Below are 23,499 nucleotides of genomic sequence, written 5' to 3'. Positions count from 1 at the left end.
CGGGGTGAGCGGCCAATCAGACACTGCTGAAGAGTCTGAGTTACATTTGGTTTTGCCCGCGCTTGGAACAAAGGGGTTCAGAGCACATGGGCAGGAGCACGTGTCTTTGGGAGGGGGAGGGGAAGCTTAGAACAGGCAGCAACAATATTCCTCTATGTCGGTTCCTGAAAATGAAAAAGCCCGAGTTTGTCCACAAAAAGATGCGGTTGGGTGTCACCAGATGGTGATGTTTTTAGGCAAGCCTTTTTGGTTTTTTTCATACTGATAGTCCTTGCAATGTAAAAATAGAGAGAATATATAGATTAAAGAAACCTACCCGATTGCCTTCAAACCTTGAGCGATCATTGTTTGCCTTTGCTGTTTTTTCTGCAAGTTTTTTCTGCCTTTGAGGGCCTTTTCCAAAGAAAATGTAGTTGACAAAGGCGTATTCTAGTAAGGCCAAGAAGACAAATACAAAGCAGCCCATGAGATACATGTCAATGGCTTTAACATATGGAATTTTAGGCAAAGTCTCTCGCAGGTGAGTGTTGATTGTTGTCATAGTCAGCACAGTCGTAATTCCTACGCAAAGAAAAGAGATCACATATCTTACAACTCCAAACATTATATTTCATTTTCCTGATAAGGCAAATTATCAGTGGGAAGAAGCTTAAAAATTTGTAAAAGATGTCTTGCAGGTGACATCACTGCAAAAGAAAGCAAAATTAAAACTTGATGCATTATTATTCTGTTACAATTATTTCCTTCATAAGAGTGGGGGAACAGCTAACGAGGGGGTCTGGCACCACTGCCATGAGTTAATGTAGCTTCATGGAAGCCAGGGTAGCTGTACTGAACATCTCTTCCATGAAGACCAAACTGACGTGCAACAGGAACAGTGTTCATACAAAAGGTGAAAGACATCTCCCACAGTTTTAAATTTCTAAGAGTTAGGCAGTTGGTTGATGTTAGTCCTGTTGGGCCTCCCTTTAGTAGATGGGGAGAGACAGGCACCTTTCTAGAGCAGTTTATCCCGTCTATTTTAGCTACCTATTTCAGGAAAGGACAATATATAAGTGGAATTTGAGATGACTAATTTGGAGCAGTAGGCTAGTTACATAGAAAGAAGTGAGGTGAGCAATGACAGACAGAGAGGTATGTGAATTTTTGGAAGGAAGAAGGAGGGAGAGCAGCATTTTTTTAGCAACAAACTGGACACTAATAAAATATCTACAAAATATCTACATCAACCTTATGTCAAGTTATTTATGGACATAGCACCTGAAAATATATTACAGAGCACTATTTTGAGAATCTGGAAAGAAAAGCAAATTTACTGTCAGTCTGCCTGAATTCACAATAAACTGCAGGATCTGTATCTCTGCTGGAAATTTTATGGGAATTGCAAATCACAGGTTGCTGAAAACACTGATTTGTGGAACAAGTCTACATTTCAAGGCAAGTCATTCTACTAGGTCTCCTCCATTACTATTTTCTTTGATTCCATAATTATACCATCAGTTTATAAGTAGTCACTAAAATACAGGCAGAATAAAGGACGAAATAAAAATGCTGCCATATAATAAAGCACATCCTCTTTTACCTGAAGAGACAGAAATAAAGACAACATAACTCCAAACCAAGCTGTCAGTGTAAGCAGTGTCACTCCAGGGAACTGAAGTAATACCCTAGGAGATTGTGTAACAGATATTTTGTATATTTAGTAGGTTAGTGTCATGCAGTTTTCAGTGCTATTCCTCTAAACTGTGAAGTGAGTGTGCATTGATGTCAGATGTCTGGTGATCTTGAAGATTAAGCACACTGAATAGAAAGGTGGTTATCACTAACCAAAGGGAAATACATTCCCTGGGAGAGCCTGAAACCCTGCGGCCAAATGTCCTTCTGAAGATCAATAATTTGTTTTAAAGCACAGCTGGAGGAGAAGAAGCTGACAGTCCCCTAAGACAAAAAAATAAGATAATCTTGTGATTATAGTCCTTCCCACAAGGGAGGACTCTAGAGATTATTTTTCTCCTCACTCAAAGGACTGAATTTAGGAACTTCTAGGGCTAACTAGCAAAGAGAGCAGAATTGATAGATTTGCTTATTTCTCTTGAGATCAACCCTATATCCCCCTCTATCTGCAGTGTCCATAGCACATAGTCTCTGGAATGAGCTGGCCTTTGCTTTGTAGCTTGGGTTCACTCTGGAGGCAACTATTTGGTTCAGTGCAGCAAGGGATCAGGCATAGGGGCAAAATATGGAAGTGAATCAATAGAATCAGGCTCTTACAGAGAATACAGGCTTCTGCAGGGGTTGAATAAAAGTTTGTCTCTGTGTCCCAAGAATTACACAGGGAATGCTTCCTCGAACAAATACCAGGCATTCACATATACCTTCTCTGTACTGTACTTTTCAGAGCCAATTATATATGTCCAAAGGTGCTATGTTGCCTTTAAACTTTTGTACCACTTCATATTAGGGTACCACATAAGTTCACAGATGATACTTTACTGGGAGCAGCTGTTGCCTCCCCTGGAGGCAGGAAGGCCCTGCAGAGAAACCTTGAAAAATTAAGAGGACTGGGTGGGCAACCACCAACCATATGAAGTTCATTAAGGGGAAGTGCCAGATTCTGCACCTGGGATGGGGCAAAACTCAATGTACAGACAGACTGGGGAATAAAAGGCTGGAGAGCAGTGCTGAAGAAAGGGCTTGGGGTCCTGGTCAATGGCAAGTTGAATCTGAGTCAGCAGTGCCGTGGCAGCCAGGAGGCCAGCCATGTCCTGGAGTGCACCAGGCACAGCATCACCAGCCGGGCAAGGGAGGGGATTCTCCCGCTCTGCTCTGCACTGGGGCAGCCTCACCTTGAATATTGTGTGCGGCTTTGGCCACTGCAATATAGAAAAGATACTGAACTATCAGAAGGTGTCCAATGGAGGGCAACGAGGATGATGAAAGGCTGTGAGGAGAAGCTGTTATGACAAGCAACTTAAGTTACTTGGTCTGTTCAGCCTGGAGAAGAGGAGATTGAGAGAAGGCCTCATTGGAGTCTACAACTTCTTCATGAGGGGAAGAGAAGGGACAGGTAACGATCTCTTCTCTGTGGTGACAGGACCCAAGGGAATGGCCTGAAGTTGTGTCAGGGGAGGTTTAGGTTGGATATTAGAAAAAGGCTGCTCACCCAAATGGTGGTTGGGCACTGGAACAGCCTCCCTAGGGCAGTGGTCACAGCACCAAGCCTAACAGAGTTCAAGCATTTGGACAATCCTCTCAGGCCCATTGTGTGACTCTTGGAGAGGGTCAGGAGTTGGACTTCTGTGGGTCCCTTGTGCAACCTTCCAACTCACCATTTTCTGTGATTCTGTGATACCAGCTTAAGGCTCATAGAAGGGCTATACAAAGGAACATAGGATTAGACCCATGATACTGACCTTTATTATACAAACATCACAGACATCATCACCAGGGCACTAATTGTTTTCTGAGAAGAAACTATTAGATGGAATTTTGTCCTCTCCAAAGGACTTTCTATCAGTTTGAAATAGAACATCTGGTCTCCTGAGCTTGCCTTGTACTCTCTGATTTTTGTTCTAATATTTGTCTTACAGTACTTGATGAACTTGTGCTACACAGAAATAGGCCACATGAGACAGTCTTGTTCCTTAAACAAGGAAAACTCTCATGAACCTGTAATAGAAGGGCATGGAATGTCACTGGGTATGGTAACTTCTGTCTACCCATCTGTTGCTCTCTGCAGTCCTGGCCATTATGTATCTAGATGCTGACTGATGTGTTTGAAGTGCTCCCCTCACTTGGCCACCTGGGTGGATCTTTGGTATCTATTAGTTAATTTATGAACACATCAGAGATGTTTGAACTCTATGCCCCACTTCCTATTAAGCTACTACTTAGCTTTCAAGCTGCTAAACAAACACTGGCTGCTGAGTGGTAGCGCCATACTGTGTCATGCCCATATGCACCAGCTAATCCACAGTATCTGCAGAATTACTGCACAGTAACTGCAGTCAATCTACAACATCTCCAGCTACCCAAATTCAGCAGCTGGGACATAATGTTGCACAAAGGTGGCTTCCTATTAAGCTACTACTTAGCTTTCAAGCTGCTAAACAAACACTGGCTGCTGAGTGGTAGCGCCATACTGTGTCATGCCCATATGCACCAGCTAATCCACAGTATCTGCAGAATTACTGCACAGTAACTGCAGTCAATCTACAACATCTCCAGCTACCCAAATTCAGAAGATGGGACATAATGTTGCACAAAGGTGACTACACTGCTGCTTTGGTATATGGGACCTTGGGAGGTACGGGGTAAGGAAAGAGGGAATCATAGGGACATGGGTTGGAGTCTGGGTTTGCTGTGGTACGTTACAGAAAAATAAGGGAACTAGGGATTATGTTCCTGTTTTAAGAAAATAAGAGAATACAGCACAGACTTAGTGACAAGTTTTGGGTAGGAAGGTATGTATAATTGGGAAGCACAGGGTTGAAGACAGAATTTGGGACGAGATGAGAGGCAGAAGTTTTTGTAAGGATTTATAGATCCATTTCATCTTCCTTAGCCATAGCTATCCCTGAGTAACCTTTGGTAAAAGATGAAATATTTGCTGTGAGATATTGTCATAGAATCTGTCCTGGTTCTGGCCAGGACAGGGTTAATTTTGGCAGTAACGAGGAGCTGGCTCGCTACGACCCAAAGGTTATTCTGTATCACCTCATGTCATTGCTGGAGGTTGCAGGAAGGGAGTCTTTTTCGGCGAGGAAGGCTTCTCTTCAGGTTGGGGCAGTGTGGCCACTGTCGGGTCGCGAGTTCCACAATGAGCATTTTTGCTTGTGAATCACTATCTCTTTCGTACAGTTTTGTTATTAGTATGTTGCTGATACTGCTCATTTTCTCGTCTCATTGTTGTTTCCAAATTGTTCTTACCTCAACCTGGGATCTTTGCCTTTTGTGCCTCCAGTTCTCTCCAGCCACCCACAGGGGGAAGGGGGAGAGGGGGAAGCAAGAAGCAGTGTGGTTTTATTGGGAGCACTAAATTGGAGAATACCATTCCTAAACTCTGACAGAATCACAAAATGGTTTGGCTTGGAAGGGACCTTAAACACCGTCTAAGTTCACTGCCATGCCCAGGGACACCTTCCACTAGATCAAGTTGCTCAAAGACACATCTAACCTGGCCTTCAACACTTCAAGGGATGGGGCATCCACAACTTCTATGGGCAACCTGTTCCAGTGTTCCTGTTTCTCACCACCCTTACAATCAAGAATCTCTTCCTAATCCAAATCTACACTCTGTCATTTTGAAGCCATTCCTCCTTATCCTGTCACTTCATGTCCTTTCCAGCTCTTTTGTAGGCCCCCTTTGGTTACTGGAATGTGCCATAAGGTTACCCCAGAGCCTTCTCTTCTTCAGGCTGAACAAACCCAAGTCTCTCGGCCTGCCTTGAAAGGAGAGGTGCTCCAGCCCCCAACCATCATCGTGGCCCTTTTCTGGACTCACTCCAACGGGTCCATGACCTTCTTATGTTGGAGACCCCAAACCCAGATCCAGTATTCCAGCTGGGGTGTCATGAGAGCAGAGTTGAGGAGAACAATCACCTCCCTCACCCTGCTGGCCACACTGATTTTGGTGCAGCCCGGAACACAGTTGTCATTCTGGACTGCAAGCACACATTGCTGGGTCATGTTGAGTTCCTTGTCAACCAACACCCCAAGTCCTTCTCCTCAGGGCTGTTTCTCAATCCATTCTTTGGCCAGCCTGTACTTGTGCTTGGGATTGCCTGACCCACGTGCAGGATTTTGGACTTGGCCTTGTTGAACTGCATGACGTTCATGTGGGTTCACCTCTCAAGCTTGTCAAGGTCCTTCTGGATGGCATGCCTTCCCTCCAGTGTGTCAGCTGCAAAATTTTCTAGTCACCTTCCCTTATTAGAAGGATACCTTGATCTGCGCAGGAATCACAAACCTGTGCCAAATCCATGTTTTTCTGTCATGAGGTAAATGACCCTTTAGGCTGTCATAAACATGCACTTAACATACCATGTACTCTGAGGGTTAGGTGGCATGTTATGGTCCATAGCTGATGTGCCCCTGTGCACTGAACTAGCAATGGTTCTTGAAGTCTGCTCCTGCCAGTGTGACTTAAAACACCCAGGACCTCAGGAGGAGGCTTGAAGCCACATTTGTCCTCCCACACTGAGCTGGATTAAGCCCATGCTCAAATATGATTGTGGAGCTGATCTCCTAGATGAACTGACAACGTTAACTTTGAGGAGAACAAGTATGGGACCTGTATGAGCAGCTCATGTCAGAGATTTAGTGATAGCTATACTCTTGCATGCAGGGGAAAACATCACTTTTGAGGCAATACTGGATGACATGATTTTGACAAAAATTATTTTGGAATATCAAAACACTGACATCACGCTGTAGTTTTTAACAACCTCTGAAGACTACATTGAGTCTGACATTTTAGTGATCCACTCATTCTTAGCACATACCAAGGGCAACTCTTGCTGCTGATGCATCATAATTGATCCAGAATGACACCCATGATAAAATGGTAATGAGTATGGAGGGCATGTAGGTTTGAAGAATAAAGTAGCCAATATTTCTCTTCAACCTGAAGCTCAGTGAGAGTCTTGGATAGGCACCTGAGAAAAGAGAGAGGAAAACAGCGTTATTTATACTGAAGGAAAAACACTTGTGGATAGTTGCCTTCAGTTTCTGCAGAAACTAAAGCATGCACGTTTTGTGGGGTAGTATGACATCTGCACAACAGTAGGGAAGACACCTTCACTGTATTACTCATTGGTTTTAAAAGAAACCTTGCAGTGAATATAGTAATAGCCAAGTAATTTGTATTTGGGAAGAAAAGAGAGACAGTAAATTACTTTGGACTGTTGAACAGATAGGTGAGCACCAGTTAGTTTTTAAAAACAAATGCTTAGGTGTCCAAGTAAAATGCTTATCCAAGTACACAGTTTTCTGTATAGAATTTATATTGAGAGAATAGGTAATGTGCATAGTTTTTCATTTACAATGAAGAATTGTTCAAGAGATGAGACTTCTTAATTACATCTGAACTATAAGAAACATGCAACCATGTGGTGTCAAAAATAAATTGTAATGAATTTCATTGAGGAAAAGCCTTCAGACTTGCTCCTCTAACATCAACAACAGCCAGCCAGAATTTTTCTTCCAAACATATTTTAAACAAAGAAAAAGTTGAATTTTGTGTATATACATATATCTATATGTGATTCATGAACTGTTACAAACAGAAAAAATTAACAATGAAAAAAAATAATTACCTCAATATCAACTTAACTTCAAACTGCTGTATATCTTACTGAATTGGTCTTAATCTTACTGAATACATTTTAGACATATATATATCTATATATACACACACATATATATATATTCAGACCAATATATTTAGAAATCTCAAATTGTTAAAAAAAATTGTGATGTTTTTCACCAAATGCAAAGATGATTAAATCTGAGTACAGCTGTATAAGAAAAAGGCAGTCATTCACACATTAGCTCCATGATTTCAGTGTTCGCACTACCAGTCTTAGATATGATACTTCTAACAGCTCATCTATAAGCTCTAGTTAGTCAACATCCTAAAAAACATTTCAGCACATACCAAGGACCCAACCAGATATTAGAACACTTCCCACCCATTCTAGTGCAAATATGTAGAAAATATGAAAGATTACATCTAGATAAAAAATGAAAAATTACAACCTTCCCTTTAAATTATATTCATATGTTTGCATATGAGCTTAAGAAATTACATTTGCCCATATACACATGAATGATTTCCTAAGAGAGAAGGGGAAAGAAGGAATAGAAAACTGAAGATTTCTCTTCATCACATTCCTGATAGTTTGTTACACTTTGAGTCATACAACAGAAAAATGCCACACTGTTTCCGGGCAGCAGAAGCATCAAGGCAGTATCAAACTTGTGCAAATATAAGTTTGCACATAATATAACTGTTGTATCAAACAGTCTCAGAACAACTATCACCAGGGAAAGAAATATCCGGTAGGTGTATCTGGTTGCTGTGATTATTTCAATCAGTAGCATTGTTTTCCAGAATGAAATGCCGCTTAGTTTCACCAATAGAAGTATATTGGTGGAGTCAGAAGAATGTATTTCATCCTGAAATACCAAGGTTTTCTGCTGTCTGAAGCAGTCAACACATTCCAATGAACAATGTTTCATTTCAAAAGACAAATTCTCTCATTGAAACCAGGCCTGCTTTTTTTTTGCCTACAAAGCTTAACTTTTTCATTTGGCTTCTTATGAAAATGTTTCTGTGGCCTTGTGTCTACAGACTATATAAATAAAACAGGAGACCATAATGAAATAAATAAACACTGCCATTGTGAAATACATTAAAAATGCAGCAGACCTGATCACCTTTCTGCAGTAAGAGTAGAGCATCAGACAGGAATCTTTATAAAGCTCTGTTGAGAAAAATTATTTCATATGATACATTGCCCACTCAAAGGATTCTCTATAAATCTGTAAAAAACTTTCCAAAAGTCCTGTCCAGGTCTGGATATCTGTGGAGTATAATTGATAGAGGTGACAACAGAAAAATCTCCCATAAAATACTGATTCTTTAATTAAATAGTATGAAGGATTAATTCAAGAAAGTTCAGTAGAACTCAATCACTGAATCAGAGTCCATTCTTGGCTCTAGAGCCAAGGACCCTGGATGCACTAGGGAAATTGAGAGAGAGAGAACTTTGCCGTTGATAAAGCACAGAAAATGGTGTGAGTGAAAAAGGTGTGTGTCAACAGGGGAGAGAATAACGTGTCACATATGTTAGTAATTTTCAGTATGAACTCGCAAACTGAGAAACAGTATAACAGAGTGAACTTTAGACATTTATGTGGAATGCTTCACCTGTGACCATCATCCATTACCTTATCACCATTTCTATCTAATTAGGTAAGGTAATTACTGAAACTGGTGAGACCTGGCCTTAAAGGTTGACTCCCCAGACAGCTGACCTCAAGGCCAGAGACATCAACCTAAATATACTTCAAGCACCAGATTCTTTGTCCTGAAATTAGAACCCTAAGGACCATGTTGAGGGCCAGGGCTGTCAGTGCTTTCTGTCTTCTTGTACTAGAGTTGGAGTAAGAGAGATTGTAAAAGAGAGATTCATTTGCTAATCTGATGGTGTCCTGATCCTTTTGAGATGCCCTGTGACATCTCAGACACCAGCACACAGTTGATGGACATGATACACACCCTACACCTTTTTGATCAGTGGGTGGAGACTACAAAGGCTGCCTTGTGCCCTCTCAAATGCAGTTGATTAAGCAACTCACGTGAACTGCTTACACATGGGCTTGGTGTCTAAGCTCCAGTTCATCCAGTCAATCTAGCAAATGAAACCTAGAGAATTATTCATCATCTCCTAAAATGCACTCCTATAGATGTACTGAATTTGTCTCCACCGACTAATATGGACTCAATTCTGACCAACTCATACACCTAGTTCAAATGTAGACACTGAAATCATATTCGCCATAAATCAGAGCAAGATGAATCCAAGCCCTGCAAGTCTCAGAGTAGATTTTGATGGTGTAAGGCTCCTGGGCAATCTAAACAAAAGTCTTGCTGGCATTACAGCTGCTTACTGCAGTTGACACATTGTTCAGTTTCACCGTGGTAAGAGGAGTGTCATCCTGTTTGGTGGTGATTTTACGAGATCAAATTTTATTGACATGACTTTATCTCAGAAAATTTCAGAATAATATGGTCTTATAGAAACATACCATAGCATCATACAGTAGGGTTGAAAGGGACCTTAAAGACCATATAACTCCCACCGCTGCCATGGGTAGGGAAGCTGTGTTTACTGCAGGTTGAATAGTACAGTATAATTTTTTGCTGTATGATCTTATATAGCATAGTATAGTCTTTGTTAGGGTCAGCTTGAAATTGAAACATGAACTGGTAGCTTTGGTTTTTATCATACTATGCAGCTCGGGTTCTCCTTTAGGTACCTCTCCCTGAGACTATGAGAGTTTATATTACTTCCAACTGTATTGCTTTTATATCTTCAAAAATTATCTATTGACCCTGTCTCCAGCCTGCCATCTCTGCCACCATATCTCACCTCCAGCAACAGGTCACAGGAGTCTGTGGAAAAAAACAAGGAAGAACTACTATTTCCCGTGGTTAATTCCCCCTCTTTGTCTGAATGGCTAAAGCTCAGTGAAAAGGATGGGTCCTAACCTTCATGGAGAAAGGACTGTAAGTCCAGATCCTTATTTATCTGAGAAGGACCCATTCTGTGTAACTTATTTAATAGAAGTTGATTTCTGGGTAAACTCAACAATTACACTGTTACCTGTCTGATTATGATCGCATCATAATTTGTCAATTAAGCCTCAGAACATTTAGAAATTAATTACCAGGAAATTCTAGTTGTGAAGTTTCCATAAAAATGTTGTGGTTTCTTCCTTGTTACCTTGTTTTGCCTTGTTATCCTTCCTCCCATCTCACATGACATGTTGATGTGTATGGGCTAATTTAAACACTATAGGAATAACAGAATTTTGCCAAGAAGTATTTAAATCTAACAGTATTGAGAATGAAGGTATGAAAACAAATACTTAATCAATAACTGAGCCCCAAATATTCCTTTTTCACATATTTGGGCACTTGGTAAAAAGAGATTACTTGTTTCTGTTCCAAATTCATTAAAAGCTAGCAAGCTGAAATATCTGGCTTCAAGGCTAAATTAGTCTCTTGCTGTTTTATCCAAGTATGAAACAAGATAGCAGAGTTGGTCAGTTACAGAATTTTTATTTTAATATGTTCTTCTGGCTAATTGGAAATGTACTTTATGTACTGATCTTTCGGAATACAGCAAATATTTGATTTTCAAATCTTTTAAGACTACCCTCCTCTTACCAACTGGTTGCTAATATAGCTTTGACTGCTATGTGACTTGAAGCTTTTAGGTGATGTTTTACATATCCCCATTCCTGTTCAATATCTCAGCATTTTAGGATAACAAACATGTAGGAGGCAGATTGAGGTAACAGACTTAGCACTACATTTCAGGTGTTTGAATGCAGATACTTGCACATGGATGGAGCATGAGCTGTCATTGGAAACCGTGGAGATTTAGACTTAGAGCCACCTGATTCTAAGGGTGCGATTTAATTGCCTCTACAGAGGTGTCTAAGGCCATTTGAGATGTGATAGGCTAAAGAAGAGTAGCACAGAACACTAGTTAAGTAATCAATACTGAAGCACTAGATGGTGAACATGGGACACAAGGCTGTAAGCTGCCAGAATAGCAGCCTAACTGCTAACCAAGATCTTCTACAGCAGCTCAAGAAGCAGCAGACACTTCAGCAGGCAACTGAATAGTGTCTTAAAATAGTCATTTGAGAAAAGAAGGTATTCAAGAGCTGAAGAGCTCTTTAGGCTTTACCGACGGCACTGATTTGACAGCATTTGACTATGGGCTTAATTCAGTTACTGACACATGGGCATCCAGTGCCATTTAAATGTCTTATGGTATCCTATATGGCCTTCAGCTGGTGTTAGAAGGATAGTCAAACCAGGTATTTCTTCTTCATAGCAATTTAAAAATCATGAATAAAGGGAACAGGCTATTGTGTGTGGCTTTGCACATGCCTTCTAGACACTTGAAGATGTTATTCAACTCCCAATCAAGTACTCTCTTTTTTTAAACTACATGACCATACTTGTTTCTCCACTAATCTCAGGTATGCCATTTTCTAGATTTTCACTCACATTTGCTTATTTTCCATAAACCCTCTCCTATTGCTCCATTACTGCCTTCAAGAGTGCTACCCTTGATGACAAATACAAAGCTCAAGTGTTATCAATGTAAATCAGACTCCCTTTTTATGATGAGATTTGTGGGTTTGTTTGTTTCTTTTTCCCAAAAAAGATGTTATTGGCTCATGTTCAGTCTGACATCAACAGCAGCCCCTATATTTCTACACAGAGAACCCTGGCATAACCTGGCATTCTCTATCCTTAATTTGGATAGGAATAATTAGTTGCACAGATGCTGTATTTTGCACTTGTCCATACTGAATTTTATACTTTTTTCAGACACATTTTGCTAATTTGGAAAGATAAATTTTAACTTCCATTCTATACTTCAACAGGCATGCAGTTCCTCCAGTATTCTTGCAGCTCCACCCCGATCTCTGTCGTTATTTATGGGGTTTTTCCCATGCTTATCATTGCTTCTCAGTAGTAACTATGGGAACAGATTTTTCCCTTTGCCTAAGTTACACAAGATTATACAGCACAGTTTCTCTTGGAGGATAGGAGAAATAACTAATCCAAAAGCTGTCTATGGCATGACTCTGAAGTCTTCTTTTAGTTTTATTCAATCAAAGCACATTAGGACTGAAATCTGTGAAATGTTCACTGAGATACTGTGCTCAAAGAACTAATATCTCCCCCTGAGACTTCAAGAACCTCAAAGACAAAAACATGCCTAACTTATTTTCCAAAAGAATGTAGAAACTGGCCCTAATTACTAGGACTGTAAGAAACTCTTGAGAAGAAACTTGAAAAGAGTCTGCTGACTTTATGTATCAGATCTGCTGGCATGCTTCAGATTTAGATTTAAACTTGTGGTTTTGAGAAACAAATGTGATGTTTCCCCTGCATGGAAATTCTCGTCATAAAATGTCATAACTGATCAAGCATTTTTATAATGTCCTGTATCAAAGCAATAGTAAATTCAGTATTGTGTCTTCATCAGTGACAAAAATTAAATGTTTCAGAAAATGGTACAAGAAACATGCTGTTCTCTGAAACTCCCTAATGTCAAGCTGTCTTAAACCCTGAAGCATGAGACTTTTTTATTCCTTTCACTGTATTTTTTAAAAGACCATTAATATTCTGAACATTTAGTCAGTCACATAACTATGTGCTCCTATTTTTTACTCTCGTACTTGTAACATACCTCTTTGGATTTCTCGTTTTCCTGATTTTTACAAATCTCTCATCTCTACATTTCTAAGTCATGCCTTTAATGAAATATTTCATATTGAACTAAAATGTGGCCTTGGATCATCATAAAAGTCACTCCACAAATAAGTTCACTGTATTCTCATTGTTGTCTAAAAGAGCCTTCCTACAAAAGCATATCCAGTCCTGTGGAGGTGCAGGTAAGCCCTGGCTCCCAAAGGTGACACTAACTGCAGGACAAAAGGATATAGGATTAGAGCAACTGATTCTCTACAGAAAAAAATCTTCCATTCACAATGGTAAACAAGAACAGCAGCAGCTGGCAAACCCCCTCATACTAATTTCAATCCCAGCAATATTTACATTTTGTTCTGAAATACAACTTGTGTTTCTGTGTGCTTTGAAACAGATGCTGTGCCCAAAGAGTGGGTGAAGTGATGCTTACAAACATGATTGAGCTGTGCTTCATTTGTTCTAGTGTGCTGAGACAGATGGAACAGCACACTCCTGTGGTCTGAAGAGCACTGAAAATCTGAAGGCCCCCAATAATGAGCCAAATAATGGCCCCACATGTGCTGATGGCTTTCTGTGTTGCTTTGGTTTTGTCATACATATTCCTATACTGGTATCTAACACAAATATGTAAATCAACACTGCACTTTGTGATTTAAAGACATCCAGTGCTGTGAGTTAATAGTAACTTCTATTACATCTTCAAGGAGACAAGCAGGGATTTAATTTTAGCACCTTAACAATGACAACAAATCCACTGGCTGGCTATGTATAAAGTACTATATATCCATCAGTGCAAATCAAGATATAAAAGACATTACATTCACTATATAACAACAAAACAAACATGCACTGAAAAGTTGCAGGGAGGTGTTTATAAAATTGGTGGCTTTTTGACCTAGGCATGCCAAAACACATTTATGTATGATCAGTTACCCTGTAGGCTACATTTAAACTCATGATTCAGAGGTGAATGACTTAATTATTTAGATCCTAGATATTTGGGTGTCTAGTTAAGTATCACATACACACAAGAAAAAGAAAAATAAACAAGGAATCAAAGAATCACAAAATGGTTTGGGTTGGAAGGGACCTTAAAGACTCTATAGTTCCAGCCCCACTGCTGTAGGTAGGTACACATTTAACTAGACCAGGCTGCTTAAAGCCCCATCCAACCTGGCCTTGAACACTTCCAGGCATGGAGCATCTACAACTTCTCTGGGCAACCTACTGTCTCACCACTCTTACAGTAAAGAATTTCTTCCTATATCTAATTTAAATCTACCCTCTTTCAGTATGAAGCCATTTCCCCTTGTGCTATCAGTACACATTTTTGTAAAAAGTCCCTCCCTAGCTCTCTTGTTGGCCCCATGAAATACTGGAAGGCTGCTAGAGGGTTCTCTTCTCCAAGCTTAACCCCAACACTCTCAGCCTGTTTTCATCAGAGAGGTGTTCCAGACCCCTGATCATCTTTGTGGCCCTCCTCTGGACTCAATCCAACAGGTCCATGTCCTTGTGTTGGAGGTCCCAGAGCTGAATGCAGTACTGAATGCAGGTCTGGATGAGACTTCATGGGCTCTTACTTCCAGGCTTTACCAAGTAATTTCTTTATCCAAACATGCAACACAGGCTACATGTCATGACTGGTAATAATAATTAATTATTATTAATAAAACAGTAATGTTCATGCACAAGAAAATGAAACACTAAATGGGCAGATGACAATACTTGCCTGTGGCAAAGACAACATTCTTTGACACCAGTCTGTATTCCACGATAGAGAACTGAGGAAGTTCAATCCTCTCCACGCCAGTGACTGCGTTATCTCCACCTCTCCAGTAGAACTCTATGTCATCAGTTGTGTAGCCATCTGCAGGCAAAGCAGGAGAGTAAGTCAGAAATAACAACAGAATCAAACGTAGCTTCAAACATGCAGCTTGTCATTTGAGACAACAAAAAGAATTGGAACAGCTGGAGAGCTGTGTGGTATTTTGCCTGTGGGAAGGTCTTCCAAATAGCTACACCATTACAGTCTGCCCGGGAATTTTAGGCAAAATACTCTGCTTTCTTTGTATTTTATCTTTTTTTATCACTCATATGGTATTCACTAGTTGTCACAGTGAGAAGAAAACACTATCCAAGATTTAAGACACCATATGCATTTATGAAACCAAGTGTATATTTACACTGATAATCACCAGAAGAAGGTTGATTATTCAATGAACACAGAGAAATGTAATTGGGGCAGACCTTTTCCACTCACAGTAAACTGAGTTGCACCATTTCCACTAGCTTCCAGTAGTGGAGGACTACAGCTGAATACAGAACATACACTAGTATTTTCTGTATATGGCCCACAATTTCCAGCTAGTAGCTGAAATGGACCAGGTACTTCTGAAGTGCAAATATACATCTGAATATTGCAATACTAGGACATGAATAGGTGAAAAAGAGAATATTGTTATTTTGGTAACACAATTTCAAATCATAAATGGGGTGAATCTGAAGGCCCAGGGTAGGTCCTGCAGCAAGATGATCCATACTAAAGCATCCATAATAAAGCATACTGAAAGAAAATTATATCACAGTGTTTGCTGTCTTGAAAATAAATCTGATAAAAATACAAATATTCATCTCTTGTGTTGAAGATAAGCATCCAGTCACTACCTCTGCCAAGTCAGGCAGGAATACTGAATGACTCCATTCTGTCCTAACCTCATTTTTCTAGGATGTATTCATCTATCTAGAAATGGATGACTCCTTATATCTTTTAATAAGTCAAGTAAACAAACAAAAAATACCAACGCTGATAATTACCTGACTCAAACAGTGTTTATAGACACACGTGTAAATACCACACAGTTCTATAAAAGGAAAAGAACTAGATCCAAACTAGATTTCACATGCATTTTCTTAGGTACGTACAGCTTTCTATTTCCAGAGTACAGTTTTGCTCATCTAATGGGTATCTTCTCAAGTCCATCATACAAGCTGCAGTGGTTGTGATTCTGAAATACAAGCATCAAAATGTTTTACTGTACAGCCAGTAATCCAGGTTTGGGTCATGAGGTTGTTCATCTTCCAAAGTGAAGGCCCTCTGAAGAATAGCTTACAATACCTGAGAATCTGGTCCGTATTTTTACATTGCACAGCAGCCTAATAGAGCAGCAATTACATTGACTTTCAGTGGAACAACTCGCTGTGAATTACCCTTATGCTACCAGTCCCTTTGGGGTTCAATGGACCTATCCTCATATGCAAATATTACACAAACATTTGCTGAGATTAAAAGATATTACTTTATAACAGAAACCATGAAGTGAAAACAGTCTGCTACAAATGTCAAAATCATCACAGCTGCATGAATAACTGATTTTTTGGTTTTGTGGCAGGTCTAGAAATGAAACCCTGAAATGTTGAAAGAAAGTTTTAAGTCCAGCAAAATGTTTTGTTTCAAAGTTAAGTATACTTCCCTAGTTTTCAAATGTAAAGAGGATTTTGTTATGAAGCTCCATGTTGAATTTTAAGTTTTCTCCTTATATAACAATAAATTTTTGCTTCTTTGTCTATTTATCCATTTAGCACCCTAAGGATGGTTTTGCAAAACATTTCACTATTTATGAAACAACATTATTCATCAACCTCTTGTATATCATGAGAGTCAACAATATACATGTGCAACCAGAACAACCGTCTTAACAGCTTCGAACAGCACTGTCACTTTATTAATTAATGGATTTATATATTTGTACTAACTTTAGACAGATATAACCATATGCTCCTAATTAATCTGCAGCATATTTTGATGTTTTTCTGAATCACAGCCTTCACCAAGGGTATGTACATTATTATTCATCATTGTTTTTATAACGGCTTCATATAAATTTCACATTTAAATTGTCTTCTGAATCTGAATAGCTCCATTCCTTGCTGATCCTTTTCTGATATAAACAAGACAAGGACCTTGCACACAGTTTGTTCCTAAACAAATAATATTCTAGTGATAATTTATGCTAATAAATACAAGAGGGGAAAATGCCTTAAATGTACCTCTAAAAGCTGGAACCCTCAACATTAATGTTTTCTTCATGTGTTTTCTCTGAAGTTCTTTCTTCTACCCATTAACCTTCTCAAACTACAGTCTTCTAATCTTGTAAACTATAAAATTCCAGGGCAATGTTTCAAAAGACGAAAAGTAGTTAGGTGCCTTTCTTCACCTCTTTCACAGTAAAAAACCCCCATGTTGTTATTATGAATGTTCTATCCAATCTCAAAGAAAAGGAAGAACACTTATCCTTCGTATATAGGATCCTATTAGATGAATAACTACATAATATCTAAAGAAAGGTATTAAGACCATTATTGTTATCTCACAGGACAACAGAGGCCACCCTTCTCTGACCGAGAAGATGCTTTTGCAAGAAAATATTGTAATTTCTTTGCACAGGGAGAGACAGAGGCAATGAATGAGCTAGCAGAGGGAAAAGCTCAAGGATCTGTTACTCAGCACATCTTCCCACTTGTGTTCTTAGCAGTAGCCAGTGAGAAAGGCACACACTTGATCTTTGTGCTTTCCAGCCTTACCTACAGCATGATCATGTTTGTCACTGCTGATTCCTGTGACTGTCCTCTGAAGGACAGTCCCATGAGATTTCAGGTACCAAGTATCACAATGGGATACTTAGGTCAGCCTTCCCCCAAGCTGCATCTGGGAATTACTCTGGTTCCTCTGTTACCAGAAATTCCAGTGGCCTGGAGCAGTGGGACAAACAGCTGTTCCTCAGTTGCTCTGAAGTTTAGGGAAACGTCTTCTCTGCAACCAACACCTGGAAATGCCCTTCTGGAACCAGGGTGCTAAGATTAACTAGCTATTAACTATGGAGATGATTAATCATCTGGGTTGTTTAGCCTGGAGAAGAGAAGGCTCCAGGGGGATCTTATAGCAGCTTTCCAGTACCAAAAGATAGGCTACAAGAGAGCTGGAGTAGGACTTTTTAGAAGGATGTGTAGTGATAGGACAAGGAGGAATGGCTTTAAACTGAAAGGCAGTAGATTTAGATCAGATTTTAGGTTGAAATTTTGACTTTGAGGGTGGTGAGGCACTGGAACAGGTTCCCCAGAGAAGTTGTGGATGACCCATCCCTGGAAGTGTTGAAAGCAAGGACTTTGGAGCCCTGGACAGGGCTTTGAGCAATCTGATCTAATCAAAGGTGTCTCTGCCCATGTCAGGAGGACCTTAAAAATCCTCTCATTCCAACCCAAAGCTTTCTACGATTCTTTGAATGTCTCCTCAATACGATGCCTAAGAGCAGGTCTAGCTAAGCATGTAAAACTAGGATTAGCATATGGTCTTAGAGGAGAAAACTTAGTCTTATATCTGTGATTATTGATAAACAAGCAGCGATCGTCCTTGCAAAGCCATACTGATTGTGCAATGAAAGGGTCTTGCTCCTGTGTCAAATAATAACTGTGTTCAAAGTAAAACAAGTAGGCATGCTTGGGAATTGTTGATAAGAAGGTTCTCTCCCATGCTTTAGTAGATTCGCCTACACTGACCTAGGTCTCATGTGGGATCCTGCAGCAGAATCCACATGAGCCAAGTTGATACAAAAGGGAATGTGCTACCAGACTCTTAACTATTATGTTGTATAACTAGCTTTAAATGCCAGCCGTACAGAACACAGATGATTAATTTTACAAAATTGTAAAAAAGTTATACAGCTGGCAAACTTATATTCAACTTAATAATTGTGTTAACGAATTTTCAAGGAATGTATTTTTATTTTGGTCTGTTCACATACGGTAGTGGTTTTGTGTCATAAGTTCCAGTACCAGAAACAGCACATTCTTGCTCAAAAACCTTTTTTACACTACAGAAAAATGTATGCTTTTAATTTAATAAATATCCACTAGAAAAGAAGATACAGCTAGAAATAGACAGAAACAGATTTACCTCATTTTCTCAAAGCAAGTTTAGCACTCAGAGGTCCCTCCTGAATGAGCATTCAAACAACCAAATTTAACTTGCACAAATGCACAGCAAAAGCAAATATGAATTGCTCAGGCCTGTGCATGCTCCCAAGAGGAGCAGGTTTACTTTTTATGGGATGGGATGGTATCTGACACAAGACAACAGGGTTTCAAGAAATCATCATGGCAGTGACAGAGAAATGATTACGAGCCAGACAAAGATGAAGCAGAACATGGACACAGACACACATAGAGTTTGGCTGAAAGCAATACATAAAGGAAGTGTTTTTCATTGTTTATATTTTCTTACTCTGGTTTTCTTTCCTCTGGATATAGATTCTCTTATGCTTCTCTGGTACTGTACTCTTGGGCTCATCACCTTTGATTATACTGCTATATTGTATAGGAACCCCACTTGTGATGTGCTGCATGCATAACTGACAGAAGGATATTTTATGTCCCCCCCAAATTTTACAGTATGCATCAGTCTAGGCAATACAGATACTTCATATGTGACTAGGTCACAGTCCTGACAGCTTACTTCCTTGATACAGAAATACATTCATCATCCAAAAAAGAATAGAAGCATGGTTGCCTTGTCTGACTGATCACAACTAACCTTTTCACCCTGCAAACATTCCTCATGTTTCATATATAGGTAATAATTTTCAAGACCTTTCAGATAAAATACATACATTCCTCCATTCCATTTACTTTTAACATTTGACATTGTACTGCCTAAAACAAAGAAGATTATGCATGACAAACACACAAGCAGTCAGACTTTATTTTTGATCCCCAGACTATAAAGTAGTTATTTCCTCCTTAGTCTCTTGTGAAAAAAAAAAGCTGTTTTATCATCATTTGCCTTGTAGATTGTTCTGAAGAAGGTGGAACAAATTCAGTGTGTCTCCCAAAGAAAAAAATTCCCCAGAAATAGGCTGAACTTCAAAAAGCTACTGTTCCATTCCCCCACTATCACAGACTTCTGCTGCAGTAGCAAAGTGCTTTCTCTAAAGTAGAGAGGAACCTTGGATGACTGAAGGTCAAGTCTTTAAAACTGTGATAAATCCTACATTGTTCAGAAGAGAACACACATCCAGAGTGGCCTTGGGATTACTTTCAATTATATATGTGTTGAGGAACTGCTTTGCTCTGTGCATGTTCTGTAATTGGTTGTAACCCTCCAAAATTTCACCTATTATTCTGAGTGACTCTGTGCTTTGTGGCACATAAAACTCCAAGTCCTGGCCTCAACCCACACTGCTTCTGGACTGCAGCTTGAGCCCAATGCCACTGGGATGCTCTGAAGCCATAACAGAGGAAGTAGGGTAGTGATGGAACAACACAAAGCACAGGGCTTTAAATCAGCAGAGATAAGGCTCAGATATTTTCTTCCTTTTGATCACAATGTCCTATATTTTGCCATGATTTAATTTAAGACAGTCATTCTTCACTATGTCACTTAGCTGCTTCACATCATGGACATCTCGTCCTGGATGTTACATGCTTCCAGGGAAAATGAATGGGAAGAAGTGTGCTACACATGAGCCACTGGTGAAACCCTGCTAAGCAAATCCTATTATGTGAAATGCAATCTGCCTGTGGACACTTAGATTTTGCAGAAGAGGAAGCCAATTTATTCCAATACACTGTTCTCTGATAGATAATCCTCATCTGAATGTCTCCAAATGTTTATAGAGTGTGAAAGAAAGACTTCTACACATTACTAGGATCACAAGAGTTCTAATCTCCTTTACTTTTTTGTTCTGTTGCTTGTGGGGATATTTCTTGACATGAAGAAAACAAGTATATCTCTGGCAATTTTTTCTTACGTTTAACCACTTGTGGAAAGAATCCTAAACCTGTAGTGTTCCATACTGGGTCAATACCATGCAAAACAAAAGCCTCTTTTTGCTAAAGCCGGTTAATTACAGAGAAAATATTTTAAACTTCTTTGAAGTTTCATATTAGGCTGAGTCTATTTTTATTTTGTCTAGAAAGATTCATCCAATTCTACCCCATACGTAACATGTAATAGGAATTAAAGAGGTGAGGGCCAAAACCCAAGTCAAGTACAAAGTTCAACTCTTGATAAAAAAGAGAAGAAGGTAGAATAATTATACTGGGTATATAATCCATCTGCACAACTTTTCAGACCTCATTCATTTTTATATTAGGGACTTTTTATCCTTCGTTACCTATGTGCATCCCATCTTGAGTATTATCTCCAATAAATATACAAGAAACTTCCAATTATGGAAATGGAACTTCCACTGGCAAAGACTTGTTTTGCTGGCTTAAACTGCTGGAGCAAATGAAATAACCTGTTCAAAGAAAGCAATATTTTGATACTACTGTGTCTTCAATTAGGATTTTTGCTGGTGTAGTTAAGTTTATTAAGGGAATGATACTTCAGCATTTTTAACCATAAAAGCTATGACAGAAAAGAAAGAAAACACAAGTCAAACCTAAAATAGGTAGAAGGTAAGAGAGTGTAAGGTCACTTTGTACCTCTGGTTTGAAATATAACAATTACAGTGGTGATTGAAGAAATCACTGAAAGTACCAGGTCATGATCTTAGCTGCAGCTGAGTCCCCTCAACCAGGGCTACTTCTGGCTTTTTTGTTTTAGACTATGAACACATCAAGAGACAATATAAGCACCCACATTCAATCTTACTGCCTGTATTTTGGACAGAATTTTCAGGTTTACAATTAATACATGCCTTTCTGCTTCCTATAGCCAGTGGGCTTTGCAGATATTGTGACTCTACAGAAACAGATAAAACCTGACTGAAGGCGCTTCGGGCAAAATTAAGAAACATCGAGTGTGTCATTTGTTTTCTACAGGCATCTCTCAGAGTTACAGGGAAGGTTACATAATTCAGCATCCAATGTTTGTAATAACCTTGTACCAGGAAGCTAACATCAACACCACATAACAGCAGTGATGAAATCTTCATCATGGAAGCACAGACCTGAGGCCGTAAAGCACCGTTCCATCCGGGTGAAGGCGAATCATTCGATTCTTCACAGTAACGCCGTGCACAAATGATTTCTTGTCATTTAAGAAGTAGGTGTCAGGCACCCAAAGCTGATCTGCCACTCGGTTATCAAGTGTGAGGTTGAGAGGTATGCCAGCGTAAGCCAGCCTCTTATCTCTCCAGTACTGTTGAAAATACATAGTCAAAGTGTAATCCTGGTAAGGAAAAAAAAAGAGAAGTAGAACAGTCAACCATACTTTGTGTAAGTAGGAGAATAATTTCCCTATTGATAGCTTATTTTGCTGTTGATTCAATTTAAATTGAATATTTTTAAATGTTTAATAAAAATTAAATATTTGTATCACTTAATAAATACTTCATATAATTCAAGTATCACTCTAGACTAAGGGGGTATTTCAACTCTTATGAAATTCAGCAGGTATGGGTATCTTTTGTTTTGCTCCTTCTTCTCTGTCATGTAGTTCTTCTGGAAACTGCCCAAAATTATTACATTTGTGGCATGATAAATGACATAATGGGTAAATACTGCCATCCTCCCCATTTTAAAAAATGATAGATAAATTGAAAAACATTTGAAGTATTTTGAATCAGTATGCAAATTTCTGTCTGAAAAATAATTTCTGTCTGCAAATATGTTGATTATACATGTACCTTTGTGAGAGACTGCATTTTGCAGTGACATAAGTATTTTCTCATCAACAGGCACACTGGTACTTAGAAGAACAGTAAATTGTATAAAACTCCCACTAATGTCAATATTTGGTTTTCATAATTTTGTCAGTTTTAAGGTTTATGGTGTCTACTATGAGCTGTGATCACTAACAAAAGCCTAAACATGGATACAGAATCTTGGAAAATCCATTTTAAAGTTCTTTATTTCATTTCAGAATTTGCTAACCTGACTTCTTCATGTTGTAACAACACTATCTTGAAATGCCTTGAAAGTCTTACATGGTAGGCCTCATACATTAGCTTCATGATATTATAAGACATTAAAAAAAAATGCCTGGGAACATTTTAAAGTTATGTACCAGCAAAATTGAAAAAATAAATCACATGAAAAAAATGAGACCATAAGCACAGGCCATTAAAACCCTTGATTTTCAAATTACAGAAGCGATCTAAACAATAAAACTCTTCATGAGATTCTTCACAAAACACTGAGAAATTTATGTGATCTCCAAATACATTTAAATATTTAGCAGCAGGTGTGCAATCCACAGGATACCTGCATTTGCATCTGGTTCTACAAACTGGTGATGCAAAACCCCTCAGGCTTGCTGCTTGTTTGGGAAAAGGATGCTCAAGTTTTCTAAGCATGGCTGTTGGGAATGGTCCATTCTTGTAATGGGTTTCATATGGAGACAATCCAATTTCAGGAACTGCTCCTGCCCTGTTTCCCTCAAGCCCTATGGTCTTTCCTTGAAATCATATGAAACTTGAGCCTGCCTTTCACACTCAGAGCCTTTGCATTTTTGATTCAGTGATTCATTCTCT

At 39.2% G+C, this 23,499-nt stretch overlaps 1 protein-coding gene across 1 annotated transcript in view; it reads right to left on the bottom strand.

The window, feature by feature from the left end:
• GABRB3 (gamma-aminobutyric acid type A receptor beta3 subunit) overlaps nt 1-22,217 on the bottom strand; it is a 37,863-nt gene extending 15,646 nt beyond the window's left edge. The window contains exons 1-5 of the mRNA XM_008635794.2: nt 21,976-22,217; nt 15,950-16,032; nt 14,757-14,894; nt 6,504-6,656; nt 317-561 (exon numbers count right to left, since the gene is read on the bottom strand). Of these exons, the coding sequence (XP_008634016.1) occupies nt 317-561; nt 6,504-6,656; nt 14,757-14,894; nt 15,950-16,032; nt 21,976-22,181 (825 nt within the window). The 5' untranslated portion in view covers nt 22,182-22,217. The remainder of the gene's footprint in view (nt 1-316; nt 562-6,503; nt 6,657-14,756; nt 14,895-15,949; nt 16,033-21,975) is intronic.
• Nucleotides 22,218-23,499: the final 1,282 nt, after the last annotated feature.

This window comes from Corvus brachyrhynchos, unplaced genomic scaffold (genome assembly GCF_000691975.1).
Source record: "Corvus brachyrhynchos isolate BGI_N302 unplaced genomic scaffold, ASM69197v1 scaffold83, whole genome shotgun sequence".
Taxonomy (NCBI): Eukaryota; Metazoa; Chordata; class Aves; order Passeriformes; family Corvidae; genus Corvus; species Corvus brachyrhynchos.
Note: the sequence above shows the minus strand (reverse complement) of the source record. Positions and strands in the feature narration are given on the sequence as shown.